General features: G+C 38.7%; 1 protein-coding gene across 2 annotated transcripts in view; it reads right to left on the reverse strand.

Annotated features, from left to right (window-relative positions):
• The window catches only part of SLC25A16 (solute carrier family 25 member 16), a 49,289-nt gene extending 28,860 nt beyond the window's left edge, over window positions 1-20,429 (reverse strand). For both annotated transcript variants that reach the window (XM_042961012.1, XM_007095826.3), the window contains exons 1-4: window positions 20,223-20,429; window positions 16,013-16,105; window positions 4,843-4,976; window positions 3,215-3,278 (exon numbers count right to left, since the gene is read on the reverse strand). In XM_042961012.1, the coding sequence (XP_042816946.1) occupies window positions 3,215-3,278; window positions 4,843-4,976; window positions 16,013-16,105; window positions 20,223-20,343 (412 nt within the window). In that variant the 5' untranslated portion in view covers window positions 20,344-20,429. The remainder of the gene's footprint in view (window positions 1-3,214; window positions 3,279-4,842; window positions 4,977-16,012; window positions 16,106-20,222) is intronic.
• Window positions 20,430-22,692: the final 2,263 nt, after the last annotated feature.

Genomic DNA, 22,692 nt, shown 5'->3' on the forward strand with positions numbered 1-22,692 from the left:
AACAAACACTAGGGATGACTGGGTGGCTCAGTCAGTTAAGCATCAGACTCTTGATTTCGGCTCTGGTCATGATCACATGGTCATGGGATAGAGCCCCACGTCAGGCTCTGCACTGAGCATGGAGCCTACTTGGGATTCCTTCTCTTGCTCTGTCTCTGCCCCTCCCCTGTTCACACACACATGCATTCATGTATGTGCTGTCTCTCTCAAAATAAATAAACTTAAAAAAAAAGTTGTCAGTGCCTTAAAATAAATAAATAAAATATGAAAAAAATCAACATAAAAATCATCAATATAAAAAACATTGTAGTAGAAAACATGATCAAATGTTTTTATCTTAGAATAGAGAAGGCATTTCTAAACACCACAAAAATTTTTGAAGCCAAAGAGGAAAAGACTAACCAACTGGCATGTAAAACTACTTATGGGTGTGTGGGGTATGTATATTTGTGTGTATGTGTAAGACAGAATTGTGGAGGATTATTCTTTTTTGTTGTTGTTTTTACATTGTACTTTATTTCTCTCTCTCTCTCTCTCTCTCTCTCTCCCTCTTTTTAATAATTTCTATTTAGGGGCCCCTGGGTGGCTGAGTTGGTTAAGTGTCTGACTTCAGCTCCGGTAATGATCTTGCAGTTTGTGGGTTCAAGCCCTACATTGAGCTTTTTCTGCTGTTAGCACAGAGCCTGCTTCAGATCCTCTCTACCTCCCAGCCCACCCCTCCCTTGCTGAAGCACACATTCTCTCTCTCTCATAATAATAATAATAATAATAATAACAATTTCTATTTAAAATTTAGTTGGTTAACATACAGTGCAATATTGGTTTCAGAAGTAGATGATTTTTCTTAAAAAAATCACAAATAAGGTTAAAAGACAAATCTAAAACCGAGAAATAAACTATTAGCAATACTTGACAGAAAAAAAAATGTCCTAATTCCCAAACTTATAAACATAATTTTTCCTAGTTGTTTTAAGCAAAAATGAATATTTAAAAAATAGAAACAACTCAGGTTGCAAGTAAAAGAAATACGAATGGTCAATAAACATTGGAAAGCTGATCAGCCTTACTCATAATTAATTGCCAAATATCGGGGCGCCTGCGTGGCTCACTTGGTTAAGTGTCCAACTTCAGCTCAGGTCATGTCTCATGGTTCGTGGGTTTGAGGCCCGCATTGGGCTCTTTGCTGACAGCTCAGAGTCTAGAGCCTGCTTCGGATTCTGTGTCTCCCTCTCTCTCTGCCCCTCCCCCCCTCACACTGTCTCTCTGACAAGAATAAATAAACATTAAAAATAATAATAATAATTGCCAAATATTAAAAATCTAATAAGACCCACTGTTGGTATGGTATAGTAGGAGGAAAAGCCATTAAAAGCATTATGAAGATCAGTTTGACAATGCTTATCAAAATTTAAATACACATACCCTTTGATAAAGTAATTTTTCTTCTCAAAATTTATTCTACAGATATAATAATACAAGTATAATGGTTATTTGTGAAACAAAAACTGAAAATATTCCAAAGACCGATCAATAGGGGACTGGATTAAATAAAGCATGATATATTCAGGGGTACCTGGATGGCTCAGCTGGTTAAGCATCCAACTCTTAATTTCAGCTCAGGTAGTGATCTCTCAGTTCGTGGGTTTGGGACCCACATGACAGTGCGGAACCTACTTGGGATTCTCTCTCTCTCTCTCCCTTTCTCTGTCCTTCCCCCACTTGTTCTCTCCCTCTCAAAATAAATAAACAAAAACTTAAAAAAGAAAAAGCATGGTACATTCATACATTAGAATATAACACAGGTTGTTTAAAAAAAATAAGAAAGATCTATGTATTGATATAGAAAACAGCCTCGCGATAACGGTAAAAGAAAGGTTCCAATCTTATAGAATAGTACTGGAAAAAGCATATGGGGCACCTGGGTGGCTCAGTCAGTTAAGTGTATGACTCTCAATTTCAGCTCAGGTCATGATCTCTTGGTTTGTGGGTTCAAGCCCCATGTCAGGCTCTGTGCTAACAGTGTGCAGCCTGTTTGGGATTCTCTCTCTCTGGCCCTACCATTTGTGCTCTCTCTCTCTCAAAATAAATAAATAAACTTAAAAAAAAAAAAGCATACATAAGAAACAGCTAATAGTGATTAGTGATTGTTTTTAGGGAGTGGAAGTATTGCACTGTATAAGAGTTTGTATTATTATAGTCATTATAATATTTTTAATGTTTTTTTAACGTTTATTCATTAAAAAAAATTTTTTTTAATGTTTATTCATCTTTGAGAAACAGAGAGACATGAGCAGGGAAGGGGCAGAGAGGGAGACACAGAATCCAAAGCAGTCTCCAGGCTCCGAGCTGTCAGCACAGAGTGCGACACAGGGGCTTGAACTCGTGAACCACAAGATTGTGACCTGAGCCGAAGTCGGACGCCCAACCGACTGAACCACCCAGGCACCCCAATATTTTTGAGAGCCAGAGACAGAGTGCAAACAGGGGAGGGGCAGAGAGAGAGAGGGAGAGACAGAATCTAAAGCAGGATCCAGGCCCTGAGCTAACAGCACAGAGCCTGATGTAGGACACAAACCCACGAACAGTGAGATCATGACCTGAGCCAAAGTCAGACACTTAACCGACTGAGCCACCCAGGCATTCAAATGTTTGTTTCTTTTCTTTTTTTAATTTTTTTTTAATGTTTATTTATTTCTGAGGCAGAGAGAGACAGAGCATGAGTGGGGGAGGGTCAGAGAGAGAAGGAGACACAGAATCAGAAGCAGGCTCCAGGCTCTGAGCTGGCAGCACAGAGCCCGACGCGGGGCTTGAACTCACAAACCGTGAGATCATGACCTGAGCCGAAGTCGGTGGCTCAACCGACTGAGCCATCCAGGCGCCCCTCAAATGTTTGTTTCTTTATAAAGGCACAGTGGCCTCTTGTTTTTTCCAACATTTTAAAAAAATATTTGAAAGAAAAAAACAATTTCCAGAAGTAGAATTGTTAAAGGGAATGTATGTTATTCATAATTGTACATTTAGACCATTCCTTACCTTCTCCTACTGTAAAATACTTTTTTTTTGAGTTGGGATATTAATGATTTCTTATATAACTGAGTGTAGGAAGATGAAAAATTTATGTTACTTAATCAATGTCATAATATTATCTAAACCAAATTAAGTATTTTAGTAGAAAATTAATTTGTCAGAAATGAAATATACCCACTCCTCTTACCTGCCATGGATCCAGCCATCAATCTGTGCACATGACCAGAAACTCCCAGTTTTGTAGTAATTACCTAGAAACCAAAATACCAAATTAAATGGAATATTTTAAAAATACTTCTCATTTCACTGTTTAATAATGAAGAAATTTCAAAAAAGAGTTACACAACTAGTAAAAAGAAAATTAGTAAATGAAGTGACCACAATTGTAACACATCATAAGGTCAGGTATGTCCTATGTAGCTTTTATGCCAATTCTGCTCTTTTACAATCTAACTTAGAATTGTCAAATATACTATATTGCACATTCATGACCACATATACTTAAAGTGTGAGTGGCAGTAGTACAAATAAAATGCCACTACAATGAAGTCTTGACATACTGATGACACCAATTCTGACTGATTAGCTTGGAATGTTGTTCTCATCTCTATTGCTTACTTTTCCTTTTAAGACACCCTATGAAATTTAGCATACTTAACCATTCTGTGTCACTTTCACTCCCACAGAAAAGAGAACGTCAATCAATGAGTAGGATGGGAAAAGTTGTTAATTGATTGCATTACTCAAAAACAGACTTTCACAATATGATTTCACTATTTTATTTGTAAGAAATCCAAAGCTACAATGTTCCTTTCCTACAACTGAGAAACAAAAAGCACATTAAAAAGCTATTAATATTTTCTGTATTTATTATTACCTATTTGAAGTATATTTTGGCTCTTCTTCGTAAATGTATACATAAACAATTTGCTCAAAAATGACTAACAACTGGGGCGCCTGGGTGGCTCAGTAAGTTGAGCGTCTGACTTCGGCTCAGGTCATGATCTCACGGTTCGTGAGTTTGAGCCCTGCGTTGGGCTCTGTGCTGACAGCTCAGAGCCTGGAGCCTGCTTCAGATTCTGTGGCTCGCTCTCTCTCTGCCTCTCCCTTGCTCATGCTCTCTCTCTGTCTCAAAAATAAATAAAACATTAAAAAAAATTTTTTTTAAATGACTAACAATGCAGGACTAGATAACTCCAAAACCAAGTTACATTTAAAAATTTAGGGGAGGGGCGCCTGGGTGGCGCAGTCGGTTAAGCGTCCGACTTCAGCCAGGTCACGATCTCGCGGTCTGTGAGTTCGAGCCCCACATCAGGCTCTGGGCTGATGGCTCGGAGCCTGGAGCCTGTTTCTGATTCTGTGTCTCCCTCTCTCTCTGCCCCTCCCCCGTTCATACTCTGTTTCTCTCTGTCCCAAAAATAAAAAACGTTGAAAAAAAAATTAAAAAAAAAAAAAATTTAGGGGAGCCTGGGTGGCTTAGTCAGTTAAGCATCTGACTTTGGCTCAGGTCATGATCTCACTGTTCATGGGTTCGAGCTCCACATGGGGCTCTGTGCTGACAGCTCAGAGCCTGGAGCCTGCTTCTGATTCTGTGTCTCCCTCTCTCTCTTGCTCCTCCCCCACTTATGCTCTGTCTCTCTCTCTCAAAAATAAGTAAACATTAAAAAAAAAATTTAAACTATCACAAGTCTTCTTCCTTCAAAAAGGCATTACTTTACCCATTCATCCAAAGTAACTTTAAAGGCCAAAGCAAATGCCTGTCAACTAAGTATGATATTCAAACACAAAAGGAAAAGAAGATAAAAGTTCAAATACCGTTTTATAATGCTCAAATGCCATAAACTGGATTGCACCATAGGGAAAGATTCGAATCATCATTGCACCATTCCCTTTATACAATCCAAGGTATCCTTCCTTTTGGGGAACAGCACGCAATGCAGAAAATACTCCTATTTTTAGAAACATGTTTAGAAGAAAAATACTATTAAAACAGAGAAAACTAAATTCAAATTTTCATGACAATCACAGAAAAGATTACTATATCATCATTCATGATACAATTTTGCATGAGGAATTAAATGAGTTGTAATTTATGTTTAATAGTTAAACCTACTTAAAATATATAAGTCCAAATTACATAAACATACCTCATATAAAAATATAAAACATATTATAGCAAAAACAGCTATAAATTGTAGTAGATTATAATTATCACAAATTATATTTTACAGAAATTTAGAAAATCTAACAGAAATATATTCAACGACCAGATATTACACTGCAGATGGTTGACTCTGAAAGGATGAAGGAAGGTTTCCCAGACTGACCTAGATACATGTGTGGTTTGTTTATATAAGGAAACTGCTAAATAAAAGAAAAAAATTTCAAAACTACCTATTATAACTATTTAAATTTGGGGGGAATTTTCATTGTTAGAACACTTTAATTAGGAAGAGTGATAAACAAAGGCCTGAGTTCTGATCCTGTACATTTATATAAATATATATACACATACATATATATATATATATATATATATATATATATATATATATAATTTACTCTACTAATGTCAATACTAGTTCTATTTGCTGTACAGACTTCTCATAAACACATCACTCCTTGTATTATTAAACTATTTAAATTCAGGTTCTTTTCCAAATTTTTCAAACAAAAATTTGATCAAATATAAAAATAAATCAGTTTGAATTTTTAGAATGCAAATAACCCTTTGATCTCTTCCTCCAAATTAAAGTTGTAGGTACTTATTAACATTAAAAAAAGATGTCCTAAAAGCATTTTTTAATAAGTAGATATCTAAATGAACTAATAGCTTATTAAAAAGAATTCTATATTATATATATTATATATACCTATATATATGTATAATATATAATATGCATGTAAAATTCTTCCCAAACACATGAAATATTAAACTAAATATACTTCCCCACACCCAAAAAAATTGTTCTTAAAGACGCCCTCTTGCCAAAAGAAGGGGCAAAGGTTAAGCCCTGTTTAATTTGTTTCAAATGTGTTCGTAACAGTTTAAGGATAATCAAATTTAGAACAATAGCTACCTTGTAGAGACAGGAAGGCTGTTGATGAGGGAGAAGTAGAGGTTTCAAATGTACCAGTAATGTTTATTTCTGAATCTCTGTGTGGGTCCACATATGTTTTCTACATTAGTCTTCAAAACTCTTTAATTACCACAAATATTTTGTTAAAACAGATTTTAACAGAAACTACTAGTAGAAGTGAAATAGATACAGCAATTTCAAAAAACGAAATCCACAAAACAAAGTGGGGGAGGTTGCTGGGGAGGATGGAATACAAGAAAACACAATAAACAAAACATTATGATGGTGAGTGAAAAAAATCAGTGATCACAAAAAAAAAAAAAACCTAAAACAAAAAATAACAGAAATACAGAAATTCCACTATTAAAAGCCAAAGATCCTCAAATTCTGTTAGAAGTCCATATCTAACATATGCTTTTTACAAAACTCTTACCTAAAACAAAGTAATAGAGAAAGGAAGAGCGAGAATGAATGTTGTATGTTTTCAAATGGCTTTTAAATATACACTGAGATGATTATAGTGTTGTTTTTCTCCTTTAACCTATAGTCTGTACTATTTTTACTTTGGCATATTTTTACTTTATGGTATAACACTGGACTAATTCTTACACATTTACAAGCATGTTTGGAAAGACTATTCTCTGTAGGGGGGTACAAAGTTTTCTGTGTATCTTTTATATCAAGCTTGTGTTATTTAAATCCTTCCCTGCATCTTTACCTATTTTATCAAGCTAGGATTAGAAGGAACTAACATTTGGTAAAATATAGCATATGCTTGTGTATATATACATTAGTTCTGAAAGGAAATGGAAGTAACTGGTAAAAATGTTAATTCGAAGGAAGAAATAAGGGAGGGAACAAGATGTTTTTATACATGTTGAATTATAAACTTGTGAAAACATCACACATTCAAAAAACTAAAAATAAAAATTTTTAAAGCAACGAAATTAAAAGTAAAAATTTTTAAAGAATCCTATTATGACTCATCTACCTATTTTTATTTTTTATAAATAAATAAATAAATAAATAAATAACAATTATCAGAGAATACTATGAAAAATTGTATGCCAACAAACTGGACAACCTGGAAGAAATGGACAAACTCCTAGACACTCACACATTACCAAAACTCAAACAGGAAGAAACAGAAAATTTGAATAGACCCATAACTAGTGAAGAATTGAATCAGTTATCAAAAATCTCCCAACAAATAAGAGTCTTGGGCCAGACAACTTCCCAGGGGAATTCTACCAGACGTTTAAAACAGAGTTAATAGTTATCCTTCTCAAGCTGTCTCAAAAAATAGAAATAGAAGGAAAACTTCCGGACTCATTCTATGAAGCCAGCATTACCTTCATTCCTAAACCAGACAAAGATCCCACAAAAAAGGAGAATTACAGCCCAATATCCCCGATGAACATGGATGCAAACATTCTCAACAAGATACTAGCAAATCAAATTCAACAACATATAAAAAGAATTATTCACCATGATCAAGTGGGATTCACTCCTGGGCTGCAGGGCTGGTTCAATATTTGCAAATCAACCAATGTGATACATAACATTAATAAAAGAAAGGTAAGAACCATATGATCCTGTCAATAGATACAGAAAAAGCATTTGGCAGTATGCTTTCTTAATAAAAACCCTCAAGAAAGTCAGGATAGAAAGAACATACTTAAACATTATAAAAGCCATTTATGAAAAGCCCACAGCTAATATCATCCTCAATGGGAAAAAACTGAGAGCTTTCCCCCTAAGATCAGGAACACGACAGGGATGTCCACTCTCACCACTGTTGTTTAACATAGTGTTGGAAGTCCTAGTATCAGCAATCAGAAAACAAAATGAAATAAAAGACATCAAAATTGGCAAAGAAGTCAAACTTTCACTCTTCATAGATGACATGATACTCTACATGGAAAATGTGAAAGACTCCACCAAAAAGCTGCTAGAACTGATACATGAATTCAGCAAAGTCACAGGATACAAAATCAATGTACAGAAACCAGCTGCACTTCTATACACCAATAATGAAGCAAAAGAAAGAGAATTCAAGAAATCGATCCCATTTACAACTGCACCCAGAACCATAAAATACCTAAACCTAACCAAAGATGTAAAACCAATGCTGAAAACTATAGAAAGCTTATGAATGAAATTGAAGAAGATACAAAGAAATGGAAAAACATTCCAGGATCATGGATTGGAAGAATAAATATTGTTAAAATGTCAATACTACCCAAAGCTATCTACACATTCAATGCAATCCCAATCAAAATTGCACCAGCTTTCCTTTAGAACAAACAATTCTAAAATTTGTATAGAACCACAGAAGACACCGAAGACACCGAATAGCCAAAGTAATACTGAAAAAGAAGACCAAAGTGGGAGGCATCACAATCCCAGACTTTAGCCTCTACTACAAAGCTGTAATCATCAAGACAGCATGGTATTGGCATAAAAACAGACAAACAGACCAATGGAACAGAATAGAGACTCCAAAATTGGACCCACAAAAGTATGGCCAACTAATCTTTGACAAAGCAGGAAAGAATATCCAATGGAAAAAAGACAGTCTCTTTAACAAATAATGCTGGGAGGGGCACCTGGGTGGCTCAGGAGGTTGAGCGTCCGACTTTGGCTCAGGTCATGATCTCACGGTCCGTGGGTTCAAGCCCCACGTCGGGCTCTGTGCTGACAGCTCAGAGCCTAGAGCCTGTTTTGGATTCTGTCTCCCTCTCTCTCTCTGCCCCTCCCCTGCTCAAACTCTGTCTCAGTCTCTCTCAAAAATAAATAAACATTAAAAAAAAATTAAAAAAAAAATGATTCTGGGAGAACTGGACAGCAACATGCAGAAGGATGAAATTAGACCACTTCTTACACCATACACAAAAATAAACTCAAAATGGATGAACGACCTAAATGTGAGACAGGAAACCATCGAAACCCGAGAGGAGAAAACAGGCAACAACCTCTTTGACCTCAGCAGCAGCAATTTCTTGTTCGACACATCTCCAAAGTCAAGGGAATTAAAAGCAAAAATGAACGGGGACCTCATCAAGATAAAAAGCTGCAAAGGAAACAACAAAACTAAAAGGCAACCGATGGAATAGGAAAAGATATTTGCAAATGACATATCAGATAAAGGGTTAGTATCCAAAATCTATAAAGAATTTACCAAACTCAACACCCAAAAACCAGATAGTCCAGTGAACAAAAGGGCAGAAGACACAAATAGACACTTTTCCAAAGGAGACATCCAGATGGCCAACAGACACATGAAAAGATGCTCAACGTGACTCATCATCAAGGAAATACAAATCGAAACCACACTGAGATACCACCTCACACTGGTCAGAGTGACTAAAATTAAACAACTCAGGAAACAACAGATGCTGGCGTGGTTATGGAGAAATGGGAACCCGCTTGCACTGTTGGTGGGAATGCAAACTAGTGCAGCCGCTCTGGAAAACAGTGTGGAGGTTCCTCAAAAAATTAAAAATAGAACTATCCTACGACCCAGAAATAGTACTACTCAGAATTTATCCAAAGGATACAGGAGTGCTATTTCTTTTTTTTTTAATTTTTTTTTTTAACGTTTATTTATTTTTGAGACAGAGAGAGACAGAGCATGAATGGGGGAGGGTCAGAGAGAGAGGGAGACACAGAATCGGAAGCAGGCTCCAGGCTCTGAGCCGTCAGCACAGAGCCCGACGCGGGGCTCGAACTCACGGACCGTAAGATCATGATCTGAGCCGAAGTCGGACACTTAACCGACCAAGCCACCCAGGCGCCCCCAGGAGTGCTATTTCATAGGGCACATGTACCCCAATGTTTATAGCAGCACTTTCACCAACAGCCAAATCATGGAAGGGGCCTAAATGTCCATCAACTAATGAATGGATAAAGAAGATGTGGTTTATATATACAGTGGAATACTACTTGGCAAGGAGAAAGAATAAAATCATGCCATTTGCAGCAACATGGATGGAACTGGAGGGTATTATCCTAAGTGAAATAAGTCAGTCAGAGAAGATAGATATCATATGTTTTCACTCATATGTGGAGCTTGAGAAACTTAACAGAAGATCATGGGGTAAGGGAAGGGAAAAAAATAGTTACAAATAGAGAGGGAGGGAGGCAAACCATAAGAGACTCTTAAATACAGAGAACAAACTGAGAGTTGATGGAGGGTGAGGAAGAGGGGAAAATGGTGATGGGCACCGAGGAGAGCACTGTTGGGATGAGCACTGGGTGTTGTATGTAGGCAATGAATCACGGGACTCTACCCCCAAAACCAAGAGCACACTGTGTACACACTGTATGTTAGCCAATTTGACAATAAATTATATTAAAAAATAAAGATAAATAAATTAAAATAAAATGAAAGGAAGGTGATGGGTATTGAAGGGGCATCTTTTGGGATGAGCACTGGGTGTTGTATGGAAACCAATTTGACAATAAATTTCATATATTAAAAAAAGAAAAAAAAGAGAGAAGTCAATAAAAATAAATAAATAAATAGAAATTCCTTTTGCAAAAAAATAAATAAAAGCAGTAAAATTAAAAGTAAAAATTTTTAAAGAATCATCTACCTTTATTTATTTATTTACTTATTTATTTTCAAATATTTGTTTTTGAGAGACAGAGCACGAGCAGGGGAGGGTCAGAGAGAGAGGGAGACACAGAATCTAAAGCAGACTCCAGGCTCTGAGTTGTCAGCACAGAGCCCAATGCGGGGCTAAAACTCACCAACCCTGAGATGATGACCTGAGCTGAAGTCGGACGCTTAACTAACTGAGCCACCCAGGTGCCCCTCATCTACCTATTTTTTGTTAATGTTTTATTTATTTTGGGGAGAGAGAGAGAGAGACAGAATACAAGCAGGAAGGGGCAGAGAGAGAGAGGGAGACCCAAAATCTGAAGCAGGCTCCACGTTCTGAGCTGTCAGCACAGAGCCCAATGTGGGGTTTGAACCCATGAACCGTGAGATCACGACCTTAGCCCACATCAGACACCCAACCAACTGAGCCACCCAGATGCCCCCCTCGTCTACCTATTTTTATATCACATTTGAGTATGCAAAGTCAAATGGAAATCAAAGATTTTCAATATATTACAGAAAAAGATTCTTTATACTAACATTGCAAAGTGGAGAAAGGAGAAATTCTAATAGTACTCCTTTCTTTTCATTGGCCAGAATAATTTTGCTTCAAAATAAAAAATCGTTTTTGATGCCCTGGAAGTCAAGTTACACATTTTTTAAAAGAAGTTAGTGTAGAAGTTTTATCCATAGCACATCCTCATCATCTTTGTGAAAAATCATGTTTAAAAAGGCAAAATTTTAAAAACTATCTTATGTCTGCATATAAAAAGAGAGGCATCTAGCATAAAATGCCCAGAAACATTTAAAAAGAAAATAAAAGACTATTTATATGTATATATATACACCTACATATATTTATACCTATAATTTTTTTGGTTGCAGATTTTATAATTTTTTTTAAATGTTTATTTATTTTTGAGAGGGAGAGACAGTGCAAGAGCAGGAGAGGGGCAGAGAGAGAGAGAGACACACAGAATCTGAAGCAGGCTCCAGGCTCTGAGCTGTTAGTGCAGAGCCGGATGTGGGGCTCAAACCCATGAACCGTGAGATCATGACCTGAGCTGAAGGTGGACGCTTAACCGACTGAGCCACCAGAACTCATTGCTGGACGCAAAGATAACAGCAACTTTTTTCTTTTAATTTTAAGTAGAGACTTACTGAGTATTAAAAATATTGAAAAGAAAATGAGCTGGAAAAAAAAGAAAAAAGTAAAGAAAGAAAATGAGCTGGGGTGCCTGGGTGGCTCAGTCAGTTAAGCACCGGATTCTTGATTTAGACTTGGGTCATGACCTCAGAGTTTGTGGGGTCGAGCCCCATGTCAAGCTTGGCACTGGCAGTACGGAGCCTGCTTGGGATTCTCCCTCACTCCCTCCCTCTCTGCCCCTTCCCTGCTGCTCACATGCTCTGTTTCTCTCCCTCTCTCTCTCAAAATAAGTAAACTTAAAAAAAGAAAAAAGAAAATGAGCTATAGTTTCTATACAACATAAATATCCATTACCCCTTTTAAGAAAAATCACATTTTAAAAACACAATTGGAAAAACAATTTATTCTCTTTTTTATGTTTATTTATTTATTTATTTATTTGAGAGAAAGAGACAGAATCTCGCACTGTTAGTGCACAGCCTGACGCAGAGCTTGAACCCATGAATCCTGAGATCATGACGTGAACCAAAATCAAGAGTTGGATGCTAACCAGCTGGGGCCACCCAGGCATCCCGATTCTTTTTGTTTTTTTTTTTAATTGAAGACAGTTGACACAATGTTACATTAGTTTAGGTTTACAACTGTGATTTGATAACTCTATATGTTATGGAAAAAACAACGGATTCATTCACTCGGTAGAACACGTTCCTTGTACACTAATGCTGCGTAAGTCATACAGAGCACACATCATTCCTATCTACCAAAGCATGAACCTATAAAGCAATGAAGTGGTATGAGTTAGTTGCCTTGACCTAATTTCTTTCTTGGTCTCTATCCACATTAATTCTTTTTCTTTTAGGTCTTTTCCCCTCTACTTGAAAAAGTAATATATGTTCAACATGTATTAATATTAGCTTAGGGGAAAAAATTTCCTTAAAATTTCACCAAAGTATTTATTAAATAAATTAATAAATAAGAAAATTAACCAGTTAATGTTTTTATTTCTAGCCTTTTGTCTAAGAATATATTTATATAAAATGCAATATGATTAAACCATTTTGTAATATGTTCTTTTTTTAAAATTTTTTAAAATGTTTATTTATTTTTGAAAGACAGAGAGACAAAGCACAAGTGGGGGAGGAGCAGAGAGAGAAAGGGAGACCAAATCCGAAGCAGGGTCCAGGCTCTGAGTTGTCAGCACAGAGCCTAACGTGGGCTTGAACCCACAAACTGAGATCATGACCTAAGCTGAAGTTACATGTTTAACCACTAAGCCACCCAGGAGCCCCTGTAATATGTTTTCATTTATCTAATACATTATGAACATTGTTCCTAGACAATATAGATATAGATATATAGATATAGATATATAGATATATAGATATACATATACATATACATATAGTTTTTTTTTTTTTTAAGGAAGCTCTAGGGATGCCTGGCTGGCTCAATCAGAAGAGCATGCATTCTTGATCTTGGGCTGAGTTCAAGCCCTATGTGGTGTAGAGATTACTTAAATTAAAAAAATAAATAAATAAATAAATAAATAAAATAAAATAAAATAAAATAAAATAAAATAAAATAAAATAAAAAACAACTTCATATAAAAAATAAAAATAAAAAATAAAGTAAGCTCTAAGCCCAATGTGAGGCTGGAACTCACAACCTTGAAATCAAGAGTCACATGCTTATGGCACCTGGCTGGCTCAGCCTGTAGGGCATGCCACTCTTGATCTTGGGTTGTGAGCTCCAGTACCACGCTGGACATAGAGTTTACTTAAAAAAAAAAAAAAAAAAGAAGAAGAGCCAGCCAGGTACCCCCAATTAATATTCTTTTTACAGTTTTTGTGTGATTGGAAAATAGTCTACAATATGAATTTATTTATTTAAATAACACTTATTTAAACTTAACCAATTCCCTATTATTGAACATTTTGGGGTTTGTTTTTTGTTTTACTAACATAAATAATGTTTTCATCCTTGTATATATGTCTTTGAGCACATTTCTTTTTTTTTTTTTAATGTTTATTTATTTTTAAGAGAGAGGGTGAGAGCATGAACAGGGTAGGGGCAGAAAGAGAGGAAGGCAGAGGATCCAAAGAGGGCTCTGTGCTGACCGCAGAGAACATAATGCAGGACTCAAACTCATCAACTCTGAGGTCATGACCTGAGCCGAAGTCGGACACTTAACTGACTGAGCCAACCAGGTGCCTCATATTTCCTTCTTTTTTTTTTTTTTTTAATTTTTTTTTTTTAACGTTTATTTATTTTGAGACAGAGAGAGACACAGCATGAATGGGGGAGGGGCAGAGAGAGAAGGAGACACAGAATCGGAATCAGGCTCCAGGCTCTGAGCCATCAGCCCAGAGCCTGACGCGGGGCTCGAACTCACGGACCGTGAGATCGTGACCCAGGCTGAAGTCGGATGCTTAACCGACTGAGCCACCCAGGCGCCCCTCATATTTCCTTCTTAAAAAAATTTTTTTTTATTTTATTTGAGAGAGAGCATGAGCGCACACAAGCAGGAGAAAAGCAGAGGGAGAGAGAGAATCTTAAGCAGGCTCCATGCTCAGCGCAGAGCCTGACACATGGCTCAATCCCACCAACTTAGGATCGTGACCTGAGCCGAAATCAAGACTCTAGCACTCAACCCACTGAGTCACCCAGGCGTCCCACATCTTTGAGCATATTTTTCTTTTTTTTTTAACATTTATTTTTGAGAGAGAGACAGAGTGCAAGTGGAGGAGGGGCAGAGAGACAGGGGAGACACAGAACCCAAAGCAGACTTGAGGCTCTGAGCTGTCAGCACAGAGCCCGATGTGGGGCTCAAACCCACAAACCATGAGATCATGACCCAAGCTGAAGGAGGTCGCCCAACCAACTGAGCCACCCAGGTGCCCCTGAATATATTTCTGATTAGTTCCTTACAATAACTTCCTAGAACTAGAATCGCACGGTGAAAGAATATGTATCTTTTCAAGATTTTTGATGCATATTACCAAAACACCTTCCAAAAAGGCTATAAAAAAATTCCTACTCCCACCAATGATATATTATTAGAGTATCCATGTTAATTAAATGGCCGATTTTTATATTTGTAAGGAACAAACAAGAGCTTGATATTCTTTAACAATTGAAGTTTATCCATACTAACTACATTGAATTTTATTTGCACTAAGATTTCTAGGAGCTTGTTGTTTTGTTTTTTTTTTTAATTTTTTTTTTAACGTTTATTTATTTTTGAGACAGAGAGACAGAGCATGAACGGGGGAGGGGCAGAGAGAAAGGGAGACACAGAAACGGAAACAGGCTCCAGGCTCTGAGCCATCAGCCCAGAGCCGACGCGGGGCTCGAACTCACAGACCGTGAGATCGTGACCTGAGCTGAAGTCGGACGCTTAACCGACTGAGCCACCCAGGCGCCCCTCTAGGAGCTTGTTTAACTGGGTGTTTAAAGGAATATGGTTGCCTGTCTGACTCAGTCAGTACAGCCTGCAACTCTTAATCTTGAGGTTATGAGTTCAAGTCCCACATTGGGTGTAGATTACTTTAAAATAAAAAATAATAAATAAAGGAATAAACTTTACCTCCATCAATAATTGGATATTTTTTTAAAAAATCAGGTTGAGGGTCACCTGGGTGGCTCAGCCTCTGACTCTTGGTTTTTGGCTCAGGTTATGATCACAGGGCTGTGGGATCAAGCCCACATTGTACTCTGCACTAAGCATGGAGCCTGCTTAAGATTCTCTCTCCCTCTCTCTCTCTGCCTCTCTCCCCCACTCACTCTTGCTCTCTCTCTAAAATGAAAACAAAAATCATGTTGGAAACAGTAATAAAAATAAAAATCAGATCGAGCAATTACATGTGTCTGGAAAAGATGTGACTTGTTAATCCCAATAAACAAATAGTACTTACTTCAAGGATTCTAAGATTTTGCTTTACAGAATATCAGTACCCTTAAATTGATAATATATATAACCACTAATTGCAAATGAAAAGTTTAAAGTAGATAAGAGACAAATCTCATGCAAAATTTGCTCCCAAACTTGAATTCCCTTTTGCGTCCTCTTTCCACTAATTCACAAATGGAAACCAACCCAGTAGATGGATAATGTTTTCATTCATTTTTTATCTTTAGCATCCATTAACTCACCTAAATGTTTGTAATGGTGATTGTGAGCTTGTAACAAAACCTTTACTCGATCCAAAGGAGCAACTGTTGTTTTGGCACAGCATCCAGCAATACCTGAAAAATTTTTAAACAGGATGAAATTGCACACTATTTCTTTCCACATGGAAATCGTTATTTATTCAGCCAGCACACCTCCTGATTTCTAATTTGGTCTCCACGGGTAGAACTGCCCAGTTGCAGGGATATGCAGATGATTGGCCCCCATTCCCTGTAACTTAATAATTGAGCATGTCAGACTTAAAAATAAATTCGGAGAGTGTAAATCTTCCCTCTAATACTTGATGAACACTAGGAATCTTGCTAACTGTAGTTAAGGAGACAGACACTTGAAGGTATTTACCCAACTGTGAGGCTCTATTTCAAGTAACCTCTACTTCTAGATGACTCTTTCGTTGAAACAACCAACTTTTACCCATAAAATTCAGTTATTCATTTATATATCTAGCAATTATGTATTTGGTCCCTAACACATGCCCCTGTGGAGACATATGGATGACACTAATGTGTATACATGGGCTTTAGTGTAGGTCAGAATCCAGGGCAGCCCTACCTCCTTGCATGCTTATAAAATGATAATATATAAAGACTCTTTACTATAGATTGTTCATATGTTGAAAACTAATTCCCAATGTGATAGTATTTAGAGGTGGGGGTTTTAGGAATTGATCAGGTCCGGAGGGTAGAGCCCTCATGAATGAGATTAATACCCTTATAAAAGCCCAGAGAGGGGCGCCTGGGTGGCTCAGTTGGTTGAGCGTCTGACTTTGGCTCGGGTCACGATCTCACAGTCTGTGAGTTCGAGCCCCGCGTTGGGCTCTGTGCTGACAGCTCGGAGCCCAGGGCCTGTTTCGGATTCTGTGTCTCCCTCTCTCTGACCCTCCCCCGTTCATGCTCTGTCTCTCTCTGTCTCAAAAATAAATAAAAAACGTTAAACAAAATTTAAAAAAAATAAAAAAAACAAAAGCCCAGAGAAATCCCTGGCCCCTTCCACCAGGTGAAAACACAGTGAGAAGGTGCCCTCTATGAGGAAGCAGGTCCTTAACAGACACCAAATCTGCTGATACCATGATTTGGCTTTCCTGGCTTCCAGAACTATGAGAAATAAATGTCTGAAGCTTCCAGGTTGATAGGAAGGAAGGAAGGAAGGAAGGAAGGAAGGAAGGAAGGAAGGAAGGAAAGAAGGGAGGGAGGGAGGAAGGAAGGAAGGAAGGAAGGAAGGAAGAAAAAATGTTGTTTATAAGCCAACTATCTAAATTATGGTATTTTTGGTATAGTAGCCCAAATTAGACAATTTTGTAAAGTACCTTACATGTTGTAAGCACTTGATAAAATAGGCTGTTATCATTATAAAATGATGGATTAAAACTCTTTGGTATCTTTTTGTGACTACTTTAAGCTCTTCACCATTGCATATTTGATCCAGAAGGTACAAAAGGACTGGGATTTTGTGGGTCTCCTTTAGAACTATATCCCCAAAGACCAGTACAGGGCCTGGCACATAATAGGCACCCAAAAGATGTTTGTTTAATGAATGAACATAGACTCTTACTTTACAAACTTTTTAAAATGTAAGACAAAATCACTCATATTTATTTAATAGCCTAGCATGTAACTAATATTAAAATCCATACTCTGAGATATCTAAAAATAAAATGCCTATCGTATTCAAATTCACATATAAGCTTTATATATTACAAGCTTCTCTTATCTTAACTGATGAAAATAATAGTCATGGCTGCCTCAAATTGAGGATAAAGGAAAAATATTTTGCATTTGGGTATATTTGGTTTCAGAATATTTTGTTATATTATCTTTTCAGTCATTATTATAAAATTTGGAATGCGTGCAGTAAGTAGTTTTCTTTGATAGTATCTTAACTCACTTCGTCACATTACTTTACAGCTCAGTTGATCATCACAACAATCCATTGAGTTAGGTCATAAAGCTTTTATCTTCCTTTTGAGCAAATGAAGTTATTTGTCCAACACTGCTGCTAATCAACAATAACAGTTAACAAGTATTGAATGTTTACTTTATACCAGGTACTAGGCTAAGAGATTTAACTGAGGGCATTATGCCAAAGCTTTTATGGGTACTATCTCATTTAATCATTACAATCTTCTGAGGTAGGTACTATCCTTTTCCCACTTAAAAGATGTGGCAACAGGGGCACCTGGGTGGCTCAGTCAGTTGAGTGTCCGACTTCAGCTCAGGTCATGATCTCATGGTCCATGAATTCGAGCCCCGCTTCGGGCTCTGTGCTGACAGTCAGAGCCTGGAGCCTGCTTTGGATTTTGTGTCTCCCTCTCTCTCTGCTCCTAACCCACTCGCATTCTGTCTCTGTCTCTCTCAAAAATAAATAAGTATTAAAAAAAAAAAAGATTATAAAGTACTTTAAAAAATAATAAAATAAAAGATGTGGAAACTGAGGCACAGGGAGGCTAAATAACTTGCCCAATGGTATTTTTTTCTTATCACTTGAACCAAGAATTCCTATACAATCTTCAAAGTTATTCACACTTACCAAAAATTTGAAGCAGCACTTTACCAAATAAGAGACCAAAGAATATGAAAAGATATTCAGCATCATACGTTATCAGGCAAATGCAAATTAAAACTACAATTAGATACCATTAAACACCTATTTAAAGGGAAAGCACACACACACACACACACACACACACACACAAAGAGGACACAAACTCTGATAATACCAATACACTTTAGAAAACAGTTTGGCAGTTCCTACTTCATTCCAAGTAAAAGTCAGAATCTTTTTTTTTTTAATGTTTACTCATTTTCGAGAGACAGAGAGACAAAGCACGAGAGGGGAGAGGCAGAGAGAGGGAGACACAGAAACCAAAGCAGGCTCCAAGCCCCAAGCTGTCAGCACAGAGCCCAACGTGGGGCTTGAACCCACCGATGGTGAGATCATGACCTGAGCTGAAGTCAGACGCCCAACCGACTGAGCCACCCAGGCGCCCCTAAAAGTCAGAATGTTTACAATCGCTTGCAAAGCTCTTCATTCTGCCTCCCCATTACCTCTAACCTCCTTCCCCCATCAACACCACTTGGCTCCAGCTACATGGCTTTCCTTCTGGCCTGAAATGCTCCTCTTCAGACATCAACTTGCTCAACTCTCTCACTTCAAGTTCGCTCAAGTGTCATTCTCTCCAAGAGACTTATGACCGTCCTATTTAACACTGCACCCACTCAGCTTTGCGTTCCCTTGCCCCATTCTCCTTTTACTTCTCCCCATTGCATTCATCACCTTCTAACATACTATGTAACTTACTTTCTCCCCTCAAATCCCCAATCAACCTAAACTCCAGGAGCTTTGTTTTGTTCCATGGTATACACTGACCATGTAGCAGGCACATAGCAGGCACTCATATTCCTGGTATAAATGAATGAATGTCGTTTTTATCAGAAGAACAAAATAATTAAATTATTAATACTACTGCTGCCTACAGATATTCTTTCCACAAGCCCTCATAACGTGGAATTTTTTAAATTCCCAGCCTTAACAAGTAATTAAGTGTTGACAACCCCGACAATCAAATAAGAGAAGGCAGTGACTGAAAGACTTCTTTATGGTAAGCCAGAGGAAATTTCTGAGAGACAATTATGAACTTTCTGGCCTCACAGTAACAGAGATAGAAGGGCTGCACCAGCTACCTATCATGTAACTATAGAGCAGTTTACTAGGATCACTGGAAGCAGTTTTGGTTGTAGACAGTTTTACACAATTTCCCTCATCATCTTTAAAAAGCTGACCTACAGTATTTGTTTTCTTTAAAGCAAACAGCAAAATCCAACTCTACAATGGGTCATTTATGGTCCTTGTAAAAGAAAAGGGTGCCCAACATGTCTCACTGAAACCCTGGCACTTCGCTCTTTCCCCTACTTTCCCACCCCGAAGAATGGGTGCTTGGTTCGGCCCGTCCACATCCCCAGCCGCTCCCAGACCGCTCGAGGCCCTTCTTCCCCAGGATCCTGTTGTCACTAGTCAAGTGGTTATCAGAAAGAGTTACAACAGGTCAGTGCAAACAACCGACAGGGCACTGAAGCAGCCAGAGTCCAAGAATGTCATCGCGGCCGCAAACACCGGATCTGCCCAGGATCCCGCCCTGCCACCCGAGCGCGCCGGCTCCTCTCGGCTGACACCCACCTCCGGCCAGAAAGGAGCGCAGCCAGTAGAAGTCCCGGCGGGCGGTGGGCCCTCCGGCTCCCGCCGCTTGCGGCATCGCGGGAGGGGGATCGGCCGCTGCCAGGGCCGCCGCCGCCGCCATCAGGACCAGGGCCGCGACGGGAAGTCGGGTCGCCAATTTACAAGCCACTGGCTGGAGACATGACCAGAGCGGGCGGTGACAGAGCACCGACCGCCGCGCGGGCGGGACGGAATAACACCAAGCGGCGCGGCGCGGGCTGATGGCGTACACCAGGGGCGGGGCCTGGGCCCGCGCCACGAGTGGGAGTCACCCACGCTCGCCACCTCCCCCGTCCAGCCTCACCCAAGACCCTCCTCCCGGCCTCGCTTACTAGGCCTCTTCTGTTCTGATGGAAGAAGGAAAGCGTGGCCAGCGAGAAGGTCCCACCAAAACCCACCTCAGAAAGCTCTCCCCGTCCATTGACTTGTAATTGCCCTAGCTCAGATGAATCCTTTCCAGAAACAACCTTTGGTTCCTCACTGCTCTTTCCAGGAACCTCTGAAATTGCACCATCTCCCGCCAAATCAGTTCTGCCTTCTCAGAGCTTCCCACTGAACCTCGATTTCTACTCTCCCTAACCACCTATTAAGCTTCCACTCCACCCCATCACCTCTGTCAAAGAAATATTGCTAAAGCAGATTGCTCTTTCTTTGGGGCCCTACAAATTACACAATTACTATGCTTGTCCAGCGTTTCTGAATCTATGCCTCTGCTTAACCGAACTCTGCTCCCCACCAGCCCAGTCTCTGCCATAAAATCTTAGGAACTTTCCAGTTGCTTCTCCGCGCCCGCACTGTACTCCAAGACTTCTACTTAACTACTCCTTAGGGGCACTATTTCTCTCTCTCTCTCTTTTTTTATAGATTTTTTTAATGTCTATTTTGACAGGGAGAGAAAGAACACGAGTAGGGGAGGGGCAGAGAGAGAGGGAGATACAGAATCCGAAGCAGGCTCGGAGCAGCACAGAGCCCGACGCGGGGGGCTTGAGATCAGGACCTGGGCTGAAGTCGGGCGCTTAACCCACTGAGCCACCCAGGTGAGGGGCACTATTCTCTTACTGTAAGCCCCTCATCACTTCCAGGCTGGGCAAAATTCATTCCTATTCTTTATGACCAAAGTTGTTCTGAACTTGTTTTGTCTCTTTCAGAAACGATATTAGAATTTTCTTCAATAGTTATTCCAACCTTTCTTATTATTGGCACCGGTCTCCTTTCTGTTTCTATGAATATGCTTCTGCAAGATCTTTCTAGACACATGTAGTCACTAGTAATGAGTCCAGATTTATAATTTATTTTCCTCCAGGTTCCCAATTTTCAGTTTCTGCCAGAAAATTCAGACCTATATAATAATATCATTATTTATATGTTACATGTCTAATGTGTAGAAACTAAAGCTCCCCAAATGGAATGGTTGCACTGTAAATGTAATTAATGCTACTGAATTGTACAATTAAAAATGGTTAAGGGGCGCCTGGGTGGCTCAGTTGGTGAACAACCGACTTCGGCTCAGGTCTTGATCTCATGGTCTGTGAGTTCGAGCCCCGTGTCGGGCTCTGTGCTGACAGCTCAGAGCCTGGAGCCTGCTTTGGATTCTGTCTCCCTCTCTCTCTCTGCCCCCCCCCCCCCCTGCTCAGGCTCTGTCTCTCTCTGTCAAAAATAAACATTAAAAAAATTTTTGAAATGGTTAAAATTGTAGATTTTAAATGAAGTGTATTTTACACAATAAAAAAATACAAAAAGAAAGCTTCTTACATTTTTTTTTAATGTAACAACAAAGGAGAAATTACCTAACTAGCAAAACTGCCCCAATTCCTAGTGCTAATGTGGATTTCTCCCCCAGGCCTGTAGGCTATACTGGTACATCTCTTCTCTTCCGTTTCCATTTTCAATGAGATGTACCTTACAGGTTCAGCTTATCATTTAATGGCTCCCAACTCCAAAACTCAATCCAGATGAAGGATGGAAAGTTGATATAAATGATAACTGACAAGTCTAGTGATTTCAACATCCTTTATTTATTTATTTATTTATTTATTTATTTATCTCTACACCAAATGTGGGGCTCAAACTCACAACCCCTAGATCAAGAGTCACATGCTCTTCAGAGTGAGTCAGCCAGACACCGCAACATCCAATTATTTCTTTTCCATCTATGCAACCGGTTACTACTAAACTACCTAACCTACAGATGTTACAGTGTCCCAGGGCTCAGTCAGCGGGCCTCTTCTATAATCACACTCACTCTAGATCTTACCCAACCTCACAGTTTTATTATATTTTTATTATATTATTTTTATTATATTATATTTATTATATATTTTTAGGTAAACTGTACACCCATCATGGGGCTTAAACTCACGATCCCCGAGATCAAAAGTCTCATGCTAGGGGTGCTTGGGTGGCTCAGTCTGTTAAGTGTCTGACCCTTAAT

Source organism: Panthera tigris, chromosome D2 (genome assembly GCF_018350195.1).
Source record: "Panthera tigris isolate Pti1 chromosome D2, P.tigris_Pti1_mat1.1, whole genome shotgun sequence".
NCBI lineage: Eukaryota > Metazoa > Chordata > Mammalia > Carnivora > Felidae > Panthera > Panthera tigris.